The 23,024-nt window shown below is 41.3% G+C and overlaps 1 protein-coding gene across 2 annotated transcripts in view; it reads right to left on the reverse strand.

Moving 5' to 3' along the window:
* The window catches only part of LOC118815179 (kinesin-like protein KIF3C), a 43,509-nt gene extending 25,584 nt beyond the window's left edge, over nt 1-17,925 (reverse strand). For both annotated transcript variants that reach the window (XM_036581127.1, XM_036581126.1), the window contains exons 1-3: nt 17,146-17,925; nt 14,601-15,271; nt 10,637-10,952 (exon numbers count right to left, since the gene is read on the reverse strand). In XM_036581127.1, the coding sequence (XP_036437020.1) occupies nt 10,637-10,952; nt 14,601-15,271; nt 17,146-17,625 (1,467 nt within the window). In that variant the 5' untranslated portion in view covers nt 17,626-17,925. The remainder of the gene's footprint in view (nt 1-10,636; nt 10,953-14,600; nt 15,272-17,145) is intronic.
* Nucleotides 17,926-23,024: the final 5,099 nt, after the last annotated feature.

Raw genomic sequence — 23,024 nt, forward strand, 5'->3', positions numbered from 1 at the left:
CTGAATGTGTTTGATTACTTCAGAAAATGATCAACCAGCTTCTAAGACTGAACTTTGGAGGTGTGTCTGCAGATTCTTTGAGGAGCTGAAAGTGAGTCTCCTTCAAATCTCACTTTAGGGTCAAACTTATAGAAATGAGTCAAAATGATGGATCCCAACTAATTATTTGAATGGTTGATATCTGAGAAATTACATTTAAATATTACAAGAAAAATAAAGATTTCAGAGTGAAACTCTGACTATGTTTGCTTCCATATCTATCTATCTATCTATCTATCTATCTTGGTCTGTAGTGAAGAGATGGAGAAGAGTGAGTGACAGATAGACTATGAAAGAGAGAGAGAGAGATGGAGAGAAAGAGGTGTTATGATTATAGGACTGATTGCGGGATTGGAAGGTCTTGTTTACATCCCTGAGCTCGCTCTCACTCTCTCTCTCTCTCTCTCTCTCTCTCTCACACACACACACACACACACACACACAGACAGGTCTCTAGACTGATTCCCATCAGCCACACCCTATGATGGGAGCCAGAGTGATGCACATTTCCATAGAGACAGAAAGAGAGAGAGAGAGAGAGAGAGAGCAGAAATTAGATGTGTAAGGACAGAAATACAGGCCTGACATCATAACAGGATTATACAGTATATTCCACAAGGTATAATTACTATACAGCCTCATTTCTCACGTCTTTTCGATTCCAGGTAAATCAGTTCTATTTAAATCATTTAGAGAAACGTGTGTCGTTGACGTCGTTAAAGTGATAGTTTGGCGCCATTTTTTCACAGCTTCCCCCTCTCACTGCAAAAGTTGCCAATCAGCCAAGACATTTTTGATGTCTCAGGTTTTCTTCTTTAGTTTTAGCTCATTGAGCAACAAGGCTAATGTGGCTAACAAATGCTGGAAGCCTAAACCCCACATGGACAAAGGTACACCGGTCAGGCATAACATTAAGACCACCTCCTTGTTTCTACGCTCATTGTCCATTTTATCAGCTCCACTTACTATATAGGGGCACTTTGTAGTTCTACAGTTACAGACTGTAGTCCATCTGTTTCTCTGCATACTTTGTTAGCCCCCTTTTACCCTGTTCTTCAGTGGTCAGGACCCCCATGGACCCTCACAGAGCAGGTACTATTTGGGTGGTGGATCATTCTCAGCACTGCAGTAACACTGACGTGGTGGTGGTGTGTTAGTGTGTGTTGCGCTGGTCTGAGTGGATCAGACACAGCAGTGCTGCTGGAGTTTTTAAACACCTCAGTGTCGCTGCTGGACTGAGAATAGTCCACCAACCAAAAATATCCAGCCAACAGCGTCCTGTGGGCAGCGTCCTGTGACCACTGATGAAGGACTAGAGGATGACCAACACAAACTGTGCAGCAGCAGATGAGCTATCGTCTCTGACTTTACATCTACAAGGTGGACCGACAAGGTAGGAGTGTCTAATAGAGTGGACAGTGAGTGGACACAGTGTTTAAAAACTCCAGCAGCACTGCTGTGTCTGATCCACTCGTACCAGCACAACACACACTAACACACCACCACCACGTCAGTGTTACTGCAGTGCTGAGAATGATCCTCCACCCAAACAGTACCTGCTCTGTGAGGGTCCATGGGGGTCCTGACCACTGAAGAACAGGGTAAAAGGGGGCTAACAAAGTGCACCTATATAGTAAGTGGAGCTGATAAAATGGACAATGAGCGTAGAAACAAGGAGGTGGTCATAATGTTCTGCCTGATCGGTGTATATTTAGTAATATATTATCACTCTAATATATTATTACTCTATTAATATATTAGTAATATATTATTATATTACTACTTTATTATACTAACATTAATGTATTATCTTATATCATCTCTATTAATAACATGGGTCTGAATAGATCATAACAGAATCCTAGCTAATCTGAGTTGACTGTTTAATTATAGATTATAATCAATAAACAATAATAGTGACTGTAGTGAAAACGAGCAGCAGCCACACAGTTGGTGCTGTGTTTAGTAAGAACGTGTGAACCTGAAGGAGGTGAAAAACAGAGGGAGATACAGGGAGGAGAAAAAACAGGAACGAGTTGCCAGGGTTTAAAATAGAAAAGCAGCCTCGAGAGAAACAGCAGCTCAATCACAGACCCACAGCCGTAAACGTCACTGTGCACGGAGGCCGTTTCACAAGACCTTTAAATCCAGACCCCCCCCCCACTCACGTCGCCATAGCAACAGAGACGGAATGAGAGCAGTTCATAATGAATGCGTACAAACCGCAACCCCATTGGTCGGCGGCACAGGAGAGAAGCCCCGCCCACAGCCGGGGAGACGCTGACTCATCAATATTTCAGCAGAGCAGCAATGCATGCTGGGAGCGGAGAGAGGAGTGATGACTACAGGAGACAAAAGACAACATCTCTCTCGTTCCCAATGTCTCTCTCCCTGGTCTTCTCCATCCTTTTCTCTCTCCTTCCTGTCACTCTCTCTCTCTCTCCCCGTCCCTCCGTCACTCCCTCTCTCTACCTCTCTAATTCTATTATTCTCTCTTTGTCTTAGTCTCTCTCTCTCCTTCTCTCTTTTTATTTTCTCCATTTCTCTCTCTCCCTCTTTCACAACCTATCTCTTTTTCTCTCGCTCTCTCCCTCTCTTTCTCTCACCCTACCCTCTCCCTCCCTCCCACCCTCTCCCTGTTACTCTCTTCCTCTTTCTCCTTCCCTCCTTCTTTCTCCCTCTTTCCATTTTCTCCATTTCTCTCTCCCTCTTTCAGAACCTCTCTCTCGCTTTTCCCTCTCTTTCTCTCAGCCTGTCCTCCTTCTCTCTCCCTGTCTCTCTCTCTCCTTCCCTCTCCCCCTCTCTCTCCCTGTCTCTCTCTCTTTCTCTCCATCTTTCTCTCTCTCCCTCTCTCTCTCTCTTCCCCTCTCCCTCTCTCTCCCTGTCTCTCTCTTTCTCTCCGTCTTTCTCTCTCTGCCTCTCTCTCTCTCTTCCCTCTCCCCCTCTCACTCCCTGTCTCTCTCTGTCTCTCCCTGTCTCTCTCTCTCTCTTCCCCTCTCCCTCTCCCTCTCTCTCTCTCTCTCTTTCAGATTGTTTACAGAGAGATTTTCCGGCTCTGTGCTGTAAGGAAGGAAAGAGGAGGAAGAAGAAAGAGCAGCACTGTAGGCTGTCGACTCCTACTGTGTGTCAGTCTGATTAAAGTCTCATTTTTTAGCCTAAATATTTCAGCCCTCCTTTATTTCTGTTTTTATTTTTATCATTATTATACATTAAAGGGGAATTCCTCCCATTTTACAAAATTTCTTCATAATTTAATTTAATTTTATTCAATCTTTGAGATTTAAACAATGTAATTCAGAGGGACTTTAGAGGCACTAAACTCTTCAGACGTCTGGTTCCTATCACCACCACTGTCAACAATTCTGACTCTTCTGAATTCTGAATTCTGAGTTTCTCTAGAACAGAGCATTTCACACCAAACCGCTCTGAATGACCTGACTTACATCGCAACCATTAAATAAGATTTTAGAAAATGTAGTATGTGTGCCCCTTTAGTGTGTGTGCCCCAGGCCCTGTGGTCATCCCATGATGCATTTCCTGTTTTGCTGTTATTGTTCTCTGATCTGCGCTGTGATTGGCTGATGGTGCAGCTGGCAGGATGAGGCAGTGATGACTCATCACCCGTCAGGAAATCACCGTCAGCCGGAGTCCATGAAGGATATTTATAAAACATTACAGTAGCCTCTTCCCTCACCCCCTCCTCTTTCCTCTCCTCTCTCATCCCCTCTCTCTCTCCTTTCCTCAGTATTCTGTCTCTATTTGTTAGTAAGGGGTGTTTTAGCCATTTCTGCAATTTCAGTGTCTGCATTTACAAAAAAAAATGCACTGAAACATCCCGACTACAAAATATTCAATATCAATATGAATACAAACAAAAAACGTAGATGGTTTGAAGGGGAATTACAATTTTTTTTCCCAAAAATTCAGCATAATTTAATCGCTGAGTTCTTAACAAACTCATTCAGAGTGGGCTGAAGTGATTCATTGGTTCCATAGTAAATCTAAATGCCCCTTTTACACCCGGTCACTTTGTGCATCTTGAGTATCAGGATTATATCTGGATTCGGCCACATAAACATCCTCCCAGTACAACCGAAACTCCTCCCAGTTCAACCAAAGCTCCTCTTAGTACAACTGAAACTCCTTCCAGTATAACCAAAACTCCTACTAGTACAACCAAAACTCCTCCCAGTGCAACCGAAACTCCTCCCAGTACAAACAAAACTCCTCCCAGTACAACTGAAACTCCTCCTAGTACAACCGAAACTCCTCCCAGTTCAACCAAAGCTCCTCTTAGTACAACTGAAACTCCTTCCAGTATAACCAAAACTCCTACTAGTACAACCGAAACTCCTCCCAGTGCAACCGAAACTCCTCCTAGTACAACCAAAACTCCTCCAAGTACAACTGAGACTCCTCCCAGTTCAACCAAAACTCCTCCTAGTACAACCAAAACTCCTTCCAGTATAACCAAAACTCCTACTAGTACAACCGAAACTCCTCCCAGTGCAACCGAAACTCCTCCCAGTGCAACCGAAACTCCTCCAAGTAACCAAAACTCTTCCAGACAAAACTCCTACTAGTACCAGACTCCTCCAGTTCAACCAAAACTCGTCCTAGTACAACCAAAACTCCTCCCAGTACAACTGAAACTCCTCCCAGTTCAACCAAAACTCCTCCTAGTACAACCAAAACTCCTTCCAGTATAACCAAAACTCCTCCAAGTACAACTGAAACCCCTTCCAGTACAACCGAAACTCCTCCCCATGCAGTGCATCACTGGGCATGTGATTCATGTTTGCGAGGAAGATAATAATGGTGGACGTACATGGTTGGGGACGAGACGAAATGCTTAATAGCAACATGGAAAAACGCTACTGTGTAAAAGAAACTGCAGACGAAGAGGCTGAACGGATAAACAGTTGGTAACTGGCCGCCGCGAAACGAGGATTTGCATATTCCGTCCCACACAGCAATCAGACTTCAGTCCGACTATCCAGAGACGCATTAGACAATGAAGTAAATGTAAGCGGTTAAAAACTTATTAGGAAACAATCCAGATTCTAGACACAAGTGAAGTGAAGTGGGGTCAACACGATTGGTTGATTCCACTGTCACTTCCTAATTATGTCAGAGGTTAATCTGACATGTTAGGCCTTCAGTTCAGCTCCTGAAGGCCTAACCAATGGGAGCCAAACTCACTGGGCTGTATCTTACCAAGGTACCACAGAGGGGGAAAAAACGACAGGACAATTTTATGTTGGGTGTTGCAAGAATTTTTTGTTTCTAGCCAAAGCATAACAATGAAATAAGACTATTACTACAATACCTGCACTTTAAATACAACGCTGATGGTCCTATTAAATAAAAATGAGAATAAAATGTATTTTCTTATTTCACAGAAATCATTAGTCTGTCTCTGAAGGCCTAGAAGGTTCCCTCTGCCACAAACACTAATGTCTCTCTCCAGACAGCAGAGCTCCAGTTGTCTATGTAGCGTTTTAGCATTAATCAATGCCTTAACAACCTCTTACTCTGACCCACACCATTCTGCCTGGCAACTGCCCCCTGATTGGCTCGAAAAGAATGCGAGTGTTGGGCTTTATTTATAATTGGCCGACAGCCTTTTAAGCCAGCCAATCACAACTGTAAACACAAAGGAGTGGAAGAATGTGCTCTGTTTGGCCTAGTCAGGAAATTCAGTTCATTACCGCTGATTCACGCGCTACACGGCCCAGTTCACCCACACGCCAGGGAGCACAATTAGAGAGGACGTACAGTAAGCGCCCTTTACAACAGCCGATTCAACACGTTTCCCTCTGAGAGTGAATAAAGGCGTGTTTTCAGTACTGTGTATGTGTGTTATTTTAGCTGACCGGCGCCGTCACTGAGGCCTCGCTGCTCTGATACGGCAACCATGTGTCTCGGTGATCAAAGCAGGAGGAAATATGAACAGACGGCACAATTCTGTTACACTCCTTTTATCTCTGCTTATCTTTCACTAACTCACTCACACACAGGCTGCAGGGAAAGTCAGTCTGCATTAAATCAATCACTAATTGATTAATAAGGGCCACTTCAAAGGGTAAAGCTGGTTCCCTGTTTGTGTTGGGTTGGTGTTTGTGTGAGGGAGATGAAGGTGAGCATTAGATTACATGCTTGACCATGTTTTTCCATCAGGATGCTGGAGCCTTTCCCAACGGTCACTGGGCAGAAGGCAGGATACACCCTGGACAGGTCTCCAGTCAATCGCAGGGCAGCTGGTCAACCAGCTAGGCTTTATTTTTGTTTATTATTATTATATTATTTATTTAAAATGTGTATATAATTATATTACATATTATTCATTTGTCTTTTTCATACTTATGTTTTTACATTTGTTTTTCAGATGAATTATATTTAAAGCTGAAGGAATTCCACCATCAAAAACACAAAGAAAGTTTTCTTTAAAGTTTAATAAATGCAAGATGTTTCCAAAGTCAATGAGTTATCGTGTTAAATAATCGTGATCTCAATATAGACCAAAATAATCGTGATTATGATTTTTGCCATAATCGAGCCGTCCTACACCCAGCTAAGTTGGTTCAACAGCCTAGGATATGTTTTCATCTCGTCCAGCTGGATGTCCAGCTTGTCAACCACCTAGAAATTCGAAGACCAGCTAAGACCACCAGCAAAAGCACAAGCTGTGTCTTTTTCAGCACAGTTATTAATTTAACAATAATAACTTTTATAACAATTAATAACTTTTTTTTTCCAAATTAAAGCATGAGTAGGACAGGAAACGACTTCGGAGACGACAATACGTGTCCGAAGCAAAGACGACTGAGCGACATCAGAGCTTTAGCAGTGCTGCATCCCTCAGGCTGCAGACCTCATCTTCCAGCTGACTTTCAGCGTGTCCCATATTTCAGGCCAAAGAACGTTCAATAACCCACTTTCAGGCTCTACTTATAGCTAACAGTGCTTGTTCATGGCTAAAAGCTCTCCTCCCACCCCCACCCCCACTCTCTCTCTCCCTCCCTCCCTCTCTCTCTCTCTCTCTCTCAGCTTAAAGCATATCGCTATGTCAACCCTCATTTCCAGTCTGAAACTCTATAATATATTACGTAATCTTTATGCAAATATTAATAACATGTTTGACGGATAAAAGGATTATGGATTATTGTTTGCCAGTCTGTTATATATCTGTTATATGTATCTGTTATAATCTTTACTTTTACTCAGGGCGGCCGGGCTACCAGACTGGACTACAGTATTTTTACAGGATCTCCTATCAAGAATGTGGATACATTAAAATGAAAGTCTCACAGAAAGTCACGTTTACCTCAAATCAAATCAATCAGCCAAGACATGTTTGTTGTCCAGCTAATTTAAAGCTTGGACAATGCAAACTGGTGCGCATACGCTTCCATTACTGGTTAGCCACACTAGCATTGTAGCTCCAGTGGAAAACTAAAGAAGCGCTAAACCTATCTTGGCTAATCGACTACATTTGAGGCAAAAACTGTCCAGATTTACCTTTTTGCAAAACAATCATTTTAAACTAAATATTAACTAGCACCTCAACATGTTCAACTGTATTAGCTAGCTAGCATGCTAACACTGTTGAGTGTTAGCATGCTAGCTAGCTAATATGGCTGAGAGGGAAGTTAACTCTATGTAATTACGCAACTATAGCACAACTTCGACAGATCAGATGTCTGAAAAAGTAGATACTGTGATGTTTTGTGTATCTTGAATATTTATTGAAGTATCATGATATATTTTTGCCATATCACCCACCTCTATACAGAGTGTTATAAGGCAAAAGAAACCCTAAAGAATTTTTCCAAATTTACTACTATTTTACCACAACATCACTGATTTTGGAGAGTAAATAAAATGGCTACATTTGTGCTGTAGACATTGCGACCCCTGGTTCCTATCAACACCACTGTAAATAAAAAAGCATCTGTAAGTTCCCAGATAGTGAGTATATATCATTCCACTAGCTTAATAAGGTCGGCACCACACTGACTGTTTGCCACTGCTGGTCCACCCTCGGACCACCCAGATTATTTCCTGCAAACAAGCTCTAACTAGTTTTTAATCTTCTCAAACAGATTTTAAATTCACAGAGCCTTTTATTTGGGAAAATAAACTTAGACAAATATTACAAACAACTGAGAGAAAAAAATAATGACTAGGCCTGACATAAAATGATTTTATAGAAAACGTTGTTGCTGTCACTGTGCTGGATTAAAATTATTTACTAAACAAATTTACAAAGTATAACTAAAGAAAGGAAGGAAGGAAAATCAGTAAACTGGACTGTAAATGGAAAATGAGCGATTATATGTGGAATTTTGTCTATGACTCTGCGTAACCACCGGCGGGCCACCCGGAAAACGCTGAGCAAAACGCCACTGGACCGCCAGCTTTGCCAACAGTGGGCTGACAGTGGTCCACTATCCTTGCTATCAGAGTTTCTCCACAATGAACCATTTCAAACCACTCTGAATGAGTTTGTTTACATCTCGACCACTGAATTATGCAGAAATAAAAAAAAACATAGGAATTCCCTTTTAAGCTGCTCTTCAAAAGCCCTGTTTCATGTCAGACTCTTCAGGATATGATGAATGCTGGGCTTTTCATTACTGATGCAATGAGAATACAGGTCAAATTAGAAAAAGCTGTTGTGGAGGCTTGAATGTCCACCCTCAGTTTTAGCTTCAAAGCAAAACCCTACTAATTACTCAGGCCTAAACAGAACTCCATTAAAGCATTAACTCATTTACTTCTTCACAGATTCATCTACAAAGAGATTCAGCTCCCATTCCAACGATGCTGACAATGGCTGTGTTTACATGCAAAGATTTTGGCCAATCCGAATGAATACAATCCGATTGCAGATTCAGACTGAGGTGTTTATACGCACACTCTGTTCAACAATTTGATGGAAAATCTTTGTTTATATGCTCACTACAAGTAATCCGATCCAAAATGACGCGCATGCGTGGAGTAGCGCTTAGAGTAAACGTTATCACGTGAGTCCAGTCAGAGTGAGATGAGCAGCAGTGAGCAGTGCTTGTGTTTTTAACTGCTTTAAAATGATGTCAGACTCAGGAAAACGTCCTTCACATGTCGTTATTAAAGAAGGCCGAGAGGAAGACGTCGTGTTCTGAGACACATAAGCTGGACGTCCGTCCCACCGCCGTCTTTTAAAGATCAGAGCATGAACTTCGTCTCTTCTGCAGACCAGTTTCTGCTCCGCCATGTTGAACGGTATAAACTTTCACTATGACGCGACGAACATGATCAGAATGGACTTAAACTTTCCGATAGGGAATGTAATCAGATACAGGCGTTTACACAGATATTATTCTTCCATTTAACGGATTATTTACAGGATTACCCACCTCAATCAATCGGATAGAAAGTGTATTCCGAACAGCGTTTACATGGACATATTCTATTCCGATTGAGCTATTAGTTGGATTATTATCGGATTATTAGGCTGCATGTAAACGTGGCTAATGACTTTGGAAGTACATGCAGGATTGAAGTGCGTAAATTTGGCCTTCAGATTTTCACACGAACGTGTGCATGGATAGCCCTGTTAACATGTAACTTGGACACATGTTGTCCAGACGACCTGTCCAGCAGATCACTGAATAAAGATACTGCCTAAAGTGTGGTTAAAGGTGGGGTCAGCGATTTTAACTTGTGGTATTTGGCAAAATCTTCACATTTCAGCAGCTGTCAATGAAACATACACTCAAAGGAACAAATCTGCTATCAGTGGCTGCCTTAAGTTCTCTAAACATAAGAAAAACGAATAATGTGGACCACCAACGTCCAACCAGTCAGTAAAAGGAGGCCTGTCAGTCACTGAAACAGGAGCCATAGTCTAGCCTCTTCACTATACAGCTAGGTAGCTGTGCTGAGGCCCTATAATTGCTGGTTAGTTCTTCAAAGAAACAATGGCAGAAATCATGCTAAAACTCCATCTATGATGGCTTACACTAACAAGATAACAAAGTCTTTATCTTGAGATCACAAGATAATTAGCTTGTGATCTCAAGATAACAATCCAGAAATTGTTAGCAACAGCTCATGGCCTCTCCAGACTTTCATATCAAACAGCTCACTACAGCTTATCTCAACATAACAAGTTAATTATCTTTTTATGTCAAGATAACAAAGTTATTATGTTGAGATGAGTTAATTATCTTGTGATCTCAAGATAGCAAAGTTGTTACCTTGAGATAATGAATTAATTATCTTGTGATCTCAAGATAGCAAAGTTGTTACCTTGAGATAATGAGTTAATTATCTTGTTATCTCAAGATAACAAAGATGACAAAGATGTTATCTTGAGATCACAAGATAAGTAACCCGTTATCTCAAGATAACAATCCAGAAAATTACAGCAACAGCTCATGGCCTCTCCGGATTTCCGTAGCAAACAGCTCGCTACAGCTAACTTCCACCAAAACTGATGAGTGTGTCTTTAAATGGAAACAAACGTTCTAATAAACAACAGGTTCGTTCATCCATAAACCACACAATCACTCACTCGTACCTCACGTGTCTCATACCAGCAGATACACACCTTGAACTTGGCGGTGAGGAGCGCGGTGGCCTCCTGCTCCTTCTTCAGGTCTCCCATCATCCTTTCCTTCTCCTCCAGAAGCTTCTGCTTCTCCTCAGTCACCAGCGAGCAGTCGTCCATGATGGCCTCCTTCTCCCGCTCCAGCTTCTGCTGCTGTTCCTTCATGTACTCCTGCGCCTCCTTCTCCATACTCTCCTCGTCATCATCTTCAGCGTCTTCAGCATCTTCATCATCATTATCATCATCCTCATCTTCCTCATCGTTCTCCACCTCGTCCCCTTCTTCGCTCTTCTTCAGCTGCCTGAGCCTTCTCTTCCTAGTGGTGGGACAACAATGGCATTTTAGTATCACGATAATGGAAAACAACTTCGCAATAAGAGCCTTTAAGTTTAACATACTTTTTACTCTAGTTCTGTTATTCACCAGGCTGGCGTGGTGAACACAGGACTTAGTGCTAATCAGTAGTTTCAGGTGTGATTTTGGGTGAACTGCAGGGGTGCAGCGCAACCATAAATAATATTAACACCGAATACTGTCGTATGACGTTCTTATTGATAATAGAGCTACAACAAAAGGTTAATTCTATTCTAAATCGTGTTAATATATTTGGTCTGATCTAGACTATTATTTAATTAATCAACTAATTAAACCATTATGCCCTCTGCCATTTCATTCCTTTATCCCCTGTCACAGCAAAGCCATCATTCAAAGCTCCATCTGTGTGACAAGCAATATTTTTTAATGGTGTAATGAAAATGCTAGAAGCCATATCGCAGTTAAAATCTGTCAAAATGACCATCTGACATCCAGACCGATCTCCAGGCTAGAAAACAGCCTGAGAATTTTCATAACTTACTTAAAAACAGAAGCACCCTATAATAATAAATACTGCTCTTACAGAACCTGTGGTCATTCCAGTAGTATCCAGCTGCAGGCCAGCCCTAGCCGGGCAAAACCTCAGCCTGAGCAAACGTTAGCCAACCATCTTGCTACATTGGGTTATCTTACATTAACGTTAGATAAAAATGCTACTCTAAATTGTTCTTTCAAAAAAATAAATAAAAGGTTTAGGTTAGGGTGAGAGGTAAGGTTACCTACACTCAACCATGTTAGCATGCTGGCCAGCTAACGTGGTTGAGAATCTAGCAAACTTTATGTAATATGTAATTTTTTTTTCTTAGCACAAATAAACTGTTTCGGAGGTTGGCTGTAGTTACAGAATTTACATAAATTTGAATAACTAAGGCCCAATCCCATTTCATCTTTTTACCCCTACCCCTTGTTTTCGAGTGTCACCCTAACCCCTTGGAACTGAGTTACAGGGGGTAGTGGTTAAAAACCTGCCCTACGAAATGGGACAACCCTCAAATTAAACAAAAAACAAAAAAAACCATGCCTTCATTAACAACCTACTAGGTGACCCAGCGCGTCTTCAGTGACAGCAGAGAAGGGAAAGTTCAGCTCCTCACTGCTGGGCTTTAGTTACATTTAGTGCATCAAATGCTCTCAAAGAGGGGGGCAATTATTTATTATCACCCACTCCAATTCTTTGGTAATATAAAGCTGAAGTCAGATATTCGCCAGCTTCTTGCTCAAATTTTCCCGTTCCACCTTAAATAGTGCAGCAGTTACATTCTGGCGCTCCTGGCATCAGAACTGCTGGACTAGTTAAGGTGGAATGGGAAAGTTAGCTAGCTACCGAGACATTAGCATGCTATTATTTTTGTGCTTGTTATGAAGAAAACGACCATAATACATTGAAACGACATTAAACTAAGATAATACAATAGTTATCGTATTTTTTTAACTAGAAAATTCTCACATTTGTGGGTTTCTTTGGTCGCTTGCGCAGCCATCTTGCCGGTTATTCTTTTTTCTCATATCTCTCTGTTTGGAGCCTCTGAAAAACCTCCGTTTGGAGGATCATGTAGCCCCAGCACTTCACCCTACCCCTAGACGTGAACGTGCAAAACAGAGGGCTAAGGGCTAAGTGGTAGGGGCGAGGGGTGAAATGGGATTAGGCCTAAGTGTGTGTTAGCATGCTAGCTAACATGGTTGAGAGTGTAGCTACCTTTACATTATTACATTATGCTAACTGTAGCACACTCTCTGCCCTGACTGGTAAAAGCTTGGATGGAAGTCAGTCAAATAGCTTGTGAGCTACCCAAGTTAGCTAGCTTGCTTAAGTGCTGATGAGGTGGCTCATATTATCGTTAGGTAAAATTTTGTTAGCACGAATAAACAGTTTCAGAGGTTTTCCTGTACGTACAGAATAAAGCTGAATAACTAAGTGTGTGTTAGCATGCTAGCTAACTACTGGGATTGAGACTGTAGCTAACTTTACGCAATTATGTACCTATAGTACACCTGCTCTGCTCTCTCGGATGGCTGAAATGGTAGCTAATGTTATCTCTAACTTTAATTTAACCCTTGAATTATGAAAGGTTCATTTAGAGTAGCTAACATGGTTGGGGAAGGAAGTAACCATAATCATAACCTTAACTGTACGATCTAACATTAATGTCAGATACCTCGACAGCACAGATAGTTGGCTAAGATTCACTCAAGCTAGTGCTTCTCCTTCCCAAGCTGAGGCTGGAACCACTGAAGGAACTATATTAGCATGTTGTACCAAAATAATCAAATTTAATGAATCGTGTTGACTTGAAATTTGACACTTCATGATACGTTGTTTCCTAAAGAACGCTAATCGAAACATTGAGCGTGTTTACATGCACTTAATAATCTGATAACTGCAGAAAATCAGATTTTGTCAGTAATATGATCAACACGTTTACATCTACTTGAGTAATCAGATAATGGGGAAACTCCGGACCTACATGAGTCAGACGGTAATCGGATTTCTGCTTTACAACCAGCCAATAAACTCACAGAAGAAGACGTGATGTAAAATTTAACGTAAAACTCAAACTTAATGCCGTGGCTTTTTTTTAAAACATCGCACCGCTTTACCTGAAAATATGAACAGACATCGTCTAGAAGATGAAGATTATTTAAATTCTTTATTTCGTGTTCGGTTTCAGCGCCGCTTCAAAAGTGTTTTGCTGCGTCTCACAACATCCACCGTCTGATCTCGTGTATGTGCAGACTGAGAAATCTGATTACTGAGCTAAAATCCAGCTCTCTTTATCAGATTTCTTAATCGGATTTCTAGATCGGAGTATGGTGTACGGTATGACCATATGAATAATTGGATAACTGCAGAAATCCGATTATGATTGGATTATTGAGTGCATGTAAGCGTACTTATTGTTAGACCAGAGATTTGCACGCCAGCAAACTGTCCGCAAACCCTTGAACAAAAAAAAACATTTTTGTTGTTTTTCTAAGCGGAAATAAGTAAACAAACCCTCTACAGAGAACAACAGCGAATTTTAGTGCACAATATATATTTGCTTGTTAAGTTTGACATATTGGAAAACATACAATGTAATATAAAATGCTTCACAACTTCTGCACAGCCCACATTTTAGTTTTATTTCCCCATTATGTTAAATTCAGCACATAAACAGTAACTGTGCATTAAAAGGATCTGTTAACTTATTTTCACTTAGGAAATCAACAACAGGTCACTTGACCAGGGGTGCCCACACTTTTGCACACGACTGTATGTTTTTTTTATGTTGATAACTACGGAGCCCAGCTGGTGACGTCTGGTACAAACTAAATAACACGTAATACGTTTAATATACCACGACATATTATCGCATGGGAGCGAGATCCCAATGCGTGGCCACTACTTAGTAAGGCGTGGGAAGGAGATAATTAAGTCGTGGCCACAAATTAGAGATTAAGATTAAGATTTCGTTCCCCCACCTTACTAAGTCGTGGCCACAACTTAATTATCTCATTCCCACGCCTTACTAAGTTGTGGCCACTACTTATTTATCTCATTCCTACTCCTTACTAGGTCATGCTCGATAGAGAACCGTGCCCACCGTACCTCTTCCTTTCGGTCAGCATTCCACGCCGGTCCAGCTGCGCCTTGAGCCGGGCGATCTCCTGCTGGAACTCCCTCAGCAGCGCGTCTTTAGGGTCCTCGTTGACCCGCGGCACGTTCTTGATGTTCTTGGCGCGGCTGGCGTAGCGCAGCGTGGTCAGCGTCTCCTCGTAGCAGCATGAGGCCGGCCCCAGTGTGGCCACCATGATGGTCTTAGCGTTTCCGCCCAGTGAGTCCCGGAGCAGCCTGGTGAGTTTGGAGTCACGGTAAGGAACGTGGGAGCTGCGGCCGTCCACCAGCGCCGAGATGACGTTACCCAGAGCCGAGAGCGACAGGTTGATCTTGGCGGCCTCCTTCAGGCGCTCCCCTCTGACCCCTGTCTTGGCCTGCCGCTCGCTGCCCGCCAGGTCCACCAGGTTGAGCTTGCCCACACGGATGTGGCTGCGTCCGTCCGGCCCGGGCTGCCCGCACTCCACCGTGATGGTGAAGATGGCGTGCGAGCGCGAGCTGTGCTCGTTCATGTTGGTGAAGCCCACGGATCGCGCCCGGTTCCCTGCGTTCATCACGTGTTCGATCTCCTTCACGTTTTTGGTGACGAAGGACGACAGGTCTCGCACGTACACGCCCGACTCTGGACTCTCCTTCAGCTCCAGCTTCCTGCCCTGTTCCTTGGACTAGAGATGGGACAGTGATTGAATTTTAGCATCACAATAATCAGCTGGAAAACATGTACAGTACTGTACAAACGGAAAAATATCCCTGACTTTTCTTTAGAAAATGTAACTAAGTCTCCTAAAAAGAGTGAAAGTTGTAATAAATAAATACTGAAAATTTGATATTATTTTTAGTTGTTGAAACTGACGTTTACATATATATATATATATATATATATATATCTCGCTGCTGTTGGAAGAAAACCTCGTATCTCCATTTTTGTCATTTTTCAGTTTTTGTCGTAACCTGAAAATGCCTGTTACATTGTATGTACATTTCATGAAGGGTGGACCAAAAGAAATGACTTGAAAAAAATTCTGGTTCCATTGACTTACATTAAAATACAGTACATTTTTTCCTTCTCCTGTAAAATTATCATTTTGGAGATACAAGGTTTTGTTCCAACAACAGCGAGATATATATGTATATATATATATATATACGCATACGTATATAAAACTTTGCCTCTCCACAATGTTCATTTATACAAGAACGTACAAGAAGGTTAATTGGCCACAAAATCAATGGACTTCTGAAATTTTAGGACATTTTGAACTATTTCTATTGGTCATGAAAGGTTGACATGACGTAAACAGCAGCTGGTGTTTTCAAATACATAAACAGAAACAACAAAATGAGGTTTCCTTATAACAGCGATGGGAATTACATTTAATATAAAACATTCACGTTAAAAATGTCAAAAATTCTTAAACGTGTGACCTGAAAAGGCACTTCAGTTTGTTTAATTAACTCAAGCAATCACTCAGTTTAAAGAAACGGTCTGTGTTTACATTATATTAACAGTACAACCAGCATGTTTTGTTTTAGATGCTGTTATGCTGGTCAACCAGCACCAGAGCAGCACCAGTCTGAGCTGGTTTATTCTGGTCTGGTGCCGGTTTAGCTGGTCACCCTGCGTGGTCATACTGGTTGACCAGCACACCAGCATCCAAAACACAACATATACTGGTTTTGCTGATGCTGGTTCTTCTAGCAGGGCAGTTCACACTTATAAAAAATGGTTCCTTAAGGGATCTTTGTAAAGGCAATGGATCTAGATAGAACCATGAACACTGAAACAACCATTCTTAAATGGTTGCATGCTTAAATAGTGCTCAAATGGTTCTTCAGATCGGTGGAGAATGTGCTATATATGGTTCTACATAGAACCTTTTTGAAAATGGTTCTATCTAGCTCCAAAAAGGGTTCTTCTATTGTTGCAAACACGTTTTGGTTCTAGCCTACAATCTAAAAAAGACAAGTGCTCTTTAGTAAAGGCAATGGTTCTAGATAGAACCATGAACACTCTAAGAACCATTTGCATGCTTAAATGGTTCTTTGCATAATGAAAATGGTCCTTCTGATTGATGGAGAACGTGTTGTATATCGTTCTATGTAGAAGCTTTCTGATGATTCTAAATAGCTCCAAAAAGGATTCTACTATCTTTGCAAGCTGGATATCACAACAACAGAAGAACACCTTTTGGTTCTAGCCTACATGGAACCATATACAACACATTCTCCATCAATCTGAAGAACCATTTCACCATACAAAGAACCATTTCAGCATGAAATGGTTTTCCAAAGCACCAAAATGGGTTCTTCTATTGTAACAGGGTTGATATCATAACAATTGAAGAACCATTTTTGGTGCTATATAGAACCCTTTTCAAAGGGGTTCTATGTAGAACTATTGACAGCACATTCTCCACCAATCTGAAGAACCATTTCACCATGCAAAGAGCCACTTAAGCATACAATGGTTCTAACTCTGGGTTCTAAACAGAGCCATTCCGTTTACTAAAGAACCCATACACATCCTCAGCACAGGTACCTCGGCCAGCAGGTCCCGGATCTCCTCCTGGTAGATCTCCAGGTAGGACGCCCTGACCAGGTACTGCTGGTTCTGCGAGCGGGAGATGTGCGTGAAGATGTGCTCGAAGGAGCGGGGGATGATGCCGCGGCGCTCGGCCTCCATCCACTGGCCCTGCATGGTGTAGGTCTTGCCGGTGCCGGTCTGTCCGTAGGCGAACACCGTGCCGTTGAAGCCCTGCAGCACCGAGTCGACGAGCGGCCGCACCGCCTCATCGTACACGTCGCCCTGCCGGGACGTTCCGTCGTACGCCGCATCGAACGTGAAGGTTTTGAGGGGCTCGTCGGGGGTCGCCCTGCCGGGGTTCCGCAGCGCCACCAGGCCCAGCTTCACGTCCACCGACACGATGCTGTCGTAGCCGCACGCCTCCTCCCTGCGGCTCAGCGGGCGGCAGCGGACCACCACCTTCACCGCCTCGCCCTGCTTCGCCTTCACCGACATCCTCGCGCTCTCCTCGCGTCTCACCGCGGAGCCAAATCAGCGGAGGAGGAGGAGGAGGGGGGCTGAATAGGACACGGTCGGTAACGGCGCCGTCATGGCCGGACTGAGAGAGAGAGAGAGAGAGAGAGAGAGACGGGGGAGAGAGAGACACAGAGGGAGAGAGAGAGAGAGAGAGAGAGGAGAGAGAGAGAGAGATAAAGGAACAGTGATAATAAAGGAGTGATAGAGAGAGAAGCGCGAGGCAGTCCTTCTGATTGTGATCCGCTGCAGCCCTGCCCTGCTCGAGACACCACCACGCGCACAAACGGACAGAGATGCGCGCGCCCCTCCCTCCCTCACTCACTCGCTCTGACGCACGCGCGCACGCACGCACGCGTGCTCCTAAACAACCGGATAAACAGGACTGAATAATCATCTGTATTGACCTCAGGCGCTCTTCGCAAAGATGGTTCTCCAAGGGGTCTTTAGTGAAGACAATGGTTCTGTTTAGAACCATAAGTTCCATATAGAACCATTTGCATGCTTAAATCGTTCTTTGCGTGGTGAAACGGTTCTTCAGATTGACAGAGAATGTGTTGAATAGCTATGGTTTACATAGAACCAAAATGGGTTCTACGTCAAGCTTGTAACAATAGAAGGACCTTTTCGGCGGTATACAGAACCATTTTCAAAAACAACAACACACAACAGAAGAACACTTTTTGGCTCCAGTCTATATGGAACCATGTTTTTTAAGCATGAAATTGTTCTACAGCCTTAAAAAAGATGGTTCTTTAAAGGTTCTTTAGTAAAGCAAATGTTTCTATATAGACCCATAACCACTCAAAGTGCCCTTTGCATGGCAAAAGGGTTCTTCAGGTTGATGGAGAGCATGTCATAGCTGGTTCTGCTGTTGTTACGATGTTGAGCTTGTGACAATAAAAGAACCCTTTTTGGTGCAACATGGGACCCTTTTCGAAAAAGTTCTATATAGAACATGTTCTCCATCAACCTGAAGAACGCTTTCATGATGGAAAGAACCTTTAAATCATGCAAAGGGTTCTTTGAGTGTTCATAGGTCTATATAGAACCGTTTTCTTTCCTAAAGAACCCTTGAAGAACCATCTTTTTAAGTTTGTATGTGATTACAAATGATATATTCCTGCATTTCATCACAACACGCTGTGGTGTAATGTTGACATTATGACTATGGTAAGTTGTGATTGTTAGTTATTGGTTATTATTATTTAATTTTTGTTTATTGCTACTGATTTATTATATAACAGGCAGTTAAATGGTATGTTATTAACATTATTACATACGTTAAAAAGCACATCTTTGTAAATGAATCAAAAGGACAAAATAAAGCCATAATAAAATCATTAATGTATAATATAGTCTATATAATATCTATATAATTGATTTAACTTGCATAACTTACTATCTTACTATTATTACATAAAATCTAACAGCATAAACAGGATTGATTAATATTGATTAATATCATTATAAATAGTATATAGTATATATATTATATATTAGAATATATAAAGTATATTTATGCTAAAAATCAAAAGAATCAAAATGCATAGTTATAGTAAAATAATTAAATTAACTTTTCCGTGTTACCCATTGATTATACATATATATATATGTATATATATATATATATATATATCATTATTATTATATATTAGTCGTTATAATCATAGTATTATTACACTTATTCACAATTATGATTATAATTGTGCAATTATTTAATATTACGCAAAAAAACCACAATTTAATCAAAAGAAACGAACTGAAAGTGCAAAATAAAATATCCATAAAGGCTTATTTCCGGTGTGAACCAGCTTTCTGACTGTAGTCCTTCTGCAACACTCCTACAATCCCTCTCTTCGTCAAATCAGTTCTAATTTAACGTTAAGTTGCTGCTTTTGTTATTATTATGATTCCAAAATAAACAGTAAACGCAAAAACTGTCTAATTTTCTTCCTTTATTTATGTCTTGCTATTAATTTTTCAGCAGAACTGGATGGTTCTCACCTTTTGATCTCTTGCGCCATCTGCCGGTGTGAGGATAAACGTGCAGCGTCATGTGAAACACAATTCCAACTTCAGCCAGCAGGGGGCGCCTCATGAATACTACTGGATCATATGGTCTTCTGTGACGCCATCGAGAGGCCTACATTACCCAGATTTCCCTGCTCTCACACGCTCCGCTCCAGCAGGGGCTTCAGCGTTAGTTGATCCATTAAATCAACGGGTGTTAAAGCAAGTTGAACACTGAGAGACCGAGTTATTCGTTAAAGAGCACATCTTTCTAAATTATTCAAAAGGACAAAATAAAGTCAAAATAAATAATTAACTTATAATATAGTTCATATTGTATCTACACCGATCAGGCATAACATTATGACCACCTCCTTGTTTCTACACTCATTGTCCATTTTATCAGCTCCACTTACTATATAGGTGCACTTTGTAGTTCTACAGTTACAGACTGTAGTCCATCTGTTTCTCTGATACTTTGTTAGCCCCCTTTTACCCTGTTCTTCAGTGGTCAGGACCCCCATGGACCCTCACAGAGCAGGTACTATTTGGGTGGTGGATCATTCTCAGCACTTCAGTAACACTGACGTGGTGGTGGTGTGTTGCGCTGGTCTGAGTGGATCAGACACAGCAGCACCCATCAATCCATCCATCCACAACAGAGTTTTTAAACACCTCAGGGTCACTGCTGGACTGAGAATAGTCCACCAACCAAAAATATCCAGCCAACAGCGTCCTGTTGGCAGCGTCCTGTGACCACTGATGAAGGACTAGAGGATGACCAACACAAACTGTGCAGCAGCAGATGAGCTATTGTCTCTGACTTTACATCTACAAGGTGGACTGACAAGGTAGGAGCGTCTAATAGAGTGGACAGTGAGTGGACACAGTTTTTAAAACTCCAGCAGCACTGCTGTGTCTGATCCACTCAGACCAGCACAACACACACTAACACACCACCACCACGTCAGTGTTACTGCAGTGCTGAGAATGACCCACCACCCAAACAGTACCTGCTCTGTGGGGGTCCATGGGGGTCCTGACCACTGAAGAACAGGGTAAAAGGGGGCTAACAAAGTATCAGAGAAACAGATGGACTACAGTCTGTAACTGTAGAACTACAAAGTGCACCTATATAGTAAGTGGAGTTGATAAAATGGACAATAAGCGTAGAAACAAGGAGGTGGTCATAATGTTATACCTGATCGGTGTATATACACACACACACACACCACATATGTGTGTTTATTACTGTTTAATAATTGCTATAATTCTAATATCATTACACCTATTCACAATTCTGATTATGATTATTATTGATGCATTAAATCAATGCTGCTTTAATTGTGTGACACTGTTAGGTCACCGTATTCAAAATAATAATCTTATTATTAGTAGTACTATTACAATATATAATCTATATATTGTATTTGGCATAGACGTTACAATAAAAAAATAAATAATGTATTCAGAATTCATTTAGAATACATCTTGTTAAAGTACATGGGAAAATCTTTTTACTTAATTTAACGTAAAAATTATGTTATTATTTTGTTACTACATTTCATGAAAATTCTCTATTAACGCAAATTAATAACTGATCATCACAGTGATTTATCAGTCTACTCAGGCTTTAGCAGAGCTCAGTAACACTGAGATCAATAACTGATCATCACACTGATTTATCAGTCTACTCAGGCTTTAGCAGAGCTCAGTAACACTGAGATTAATAACTGATCATCACAGTGATTTATCAGTCTACTCAGGCTTTAGTAGAGCTCAGTAACACTGAGATCAATAACTGATCATCACATTGATTTATCAGTCTACTCAGGCTTTAGCAGAGCTCAGTAACACTGAGATTAATAACTGATCATCACATTGATTTATCAGTCTACTCAGGCTTAACAGAGCTCAGTAACACTGAGATTAATAACTGATCATCACATTGATTTATCAGTCTACTCAGGCTTTAGCAGAGCTCAGTAACACTGAGATTAATAACTGATCATCACATTGATTTATCAGTCTACTCAGGCTTTAGCAGAGCTCAGTAACACTGAGATTAATAACTGATCATCACATTGATTTATCAGTCTACTCAGGCTTTAGTAGGAACTTCAGTGTTTATAACAAAGCTGTTTACTTGGCTTGTTTTAAAATTTCATGATTCTAAAATAGTTAATCGGCATTGATGGTGTTTCTTTTGAATATTGTATGTTTTTTGTTCATTTTTTTATTTAGTGGGTGAGGTTTTTAAAAGTCTTGTCCTAAAAATGTTAAAAGTAACCGTATTCTGAATTCTGGCTCTTTAAAATATAACTTGGACTGAATACAGACACTTTATTTCTGTATTCTGAGCATATATTCCCAATACTTGTATTCCATTACATCCCAATCCTGGTTATAACTCAGCTGTGTCTCTTGTAAAGGTTTGTTTTTCTTTAGTATATGCAGTAATATTAATAATGCCAGTGTAAGGACGTGCTCCTGTAGGCCTGTTTCATGTTGCGACTCTCCCTCCAGCGTTACAGGCAGCCTGTCAAGTCTGTGCTTGGCTTTGAGTGTGAGCCAGTGAATACTCCACATTCCTCACTGAAACATTTCTCTGCTCCTAATGATAAGTGAGCATCGGGATGATAAATACACTCAGCCTGGATCTTCCGCTCAGGAGCTTTCCAGAGAATACAGTTCGCTGAGAAGCGTGACAGGCCTTTCTCTCATTTACCAGTAAAACAAAGAAGAAATTACATGAAGAATAAAAGTAGGGTTAATGTTTTTATAGGCTGAGGTTACAGTTCTGTCCTCCTGTTATTCACTACTACATTACAAACTCTCGTTAACAACTACCTCATGTTATAACATGTGAATATTCTCTGTCATCCCAGTAAGCCCACAGTGCTTCTAAAGGGCCTGTATGTTTCTGCCATCGCATTTTTTGCCCTGACTTTCAGTTATCCATCCATCCATCCATCATCTAAACCGCTTATCCTTCTGGGTCGCGGTAGGGTGCTGGAGCCTATCCCAGCTGTCATTGGGCGGAAGGCAGGATACACCCTGGACAGGTCGCCAGTCCATCGCAGGGACTTTCAGTTATAAAGATATTAACAAATTGATGCATGACGAATTTTCAATCCCACTTTATTCAGTAAAATTAACATGTATTTTACTGGCTGTGTCTTTATATATTAATGTATGTAAATGACCTCTGTCCTGATTGGCTCTGTATTGGGTTTAATTCAAAAAGCAGTAAAGACTGAAACAGTCCTTATAACTTCAGAGTGATTGGGCGGGGCTAAACCGCTATAGCCTGAATATGCAAATGTGCCATCACGAAATAATGAATTCAAAACAGAATGTTTGTGCAG

The sequence above is a fragment of the Colossoma macropomum genome, unplaced genomic scaffold (genome assembly GCF_904425465.1).
Source record: "Colossoma macropomum unplaced genomic scaffold, Colossoma_macropomum, whole genome shotgun sequence".
NCBI lineage: Eukaryota > Metazoa > Chordata > Actinopteri > Characiformes > Serrasalmidae > Colossoma > Colossoma macropomum.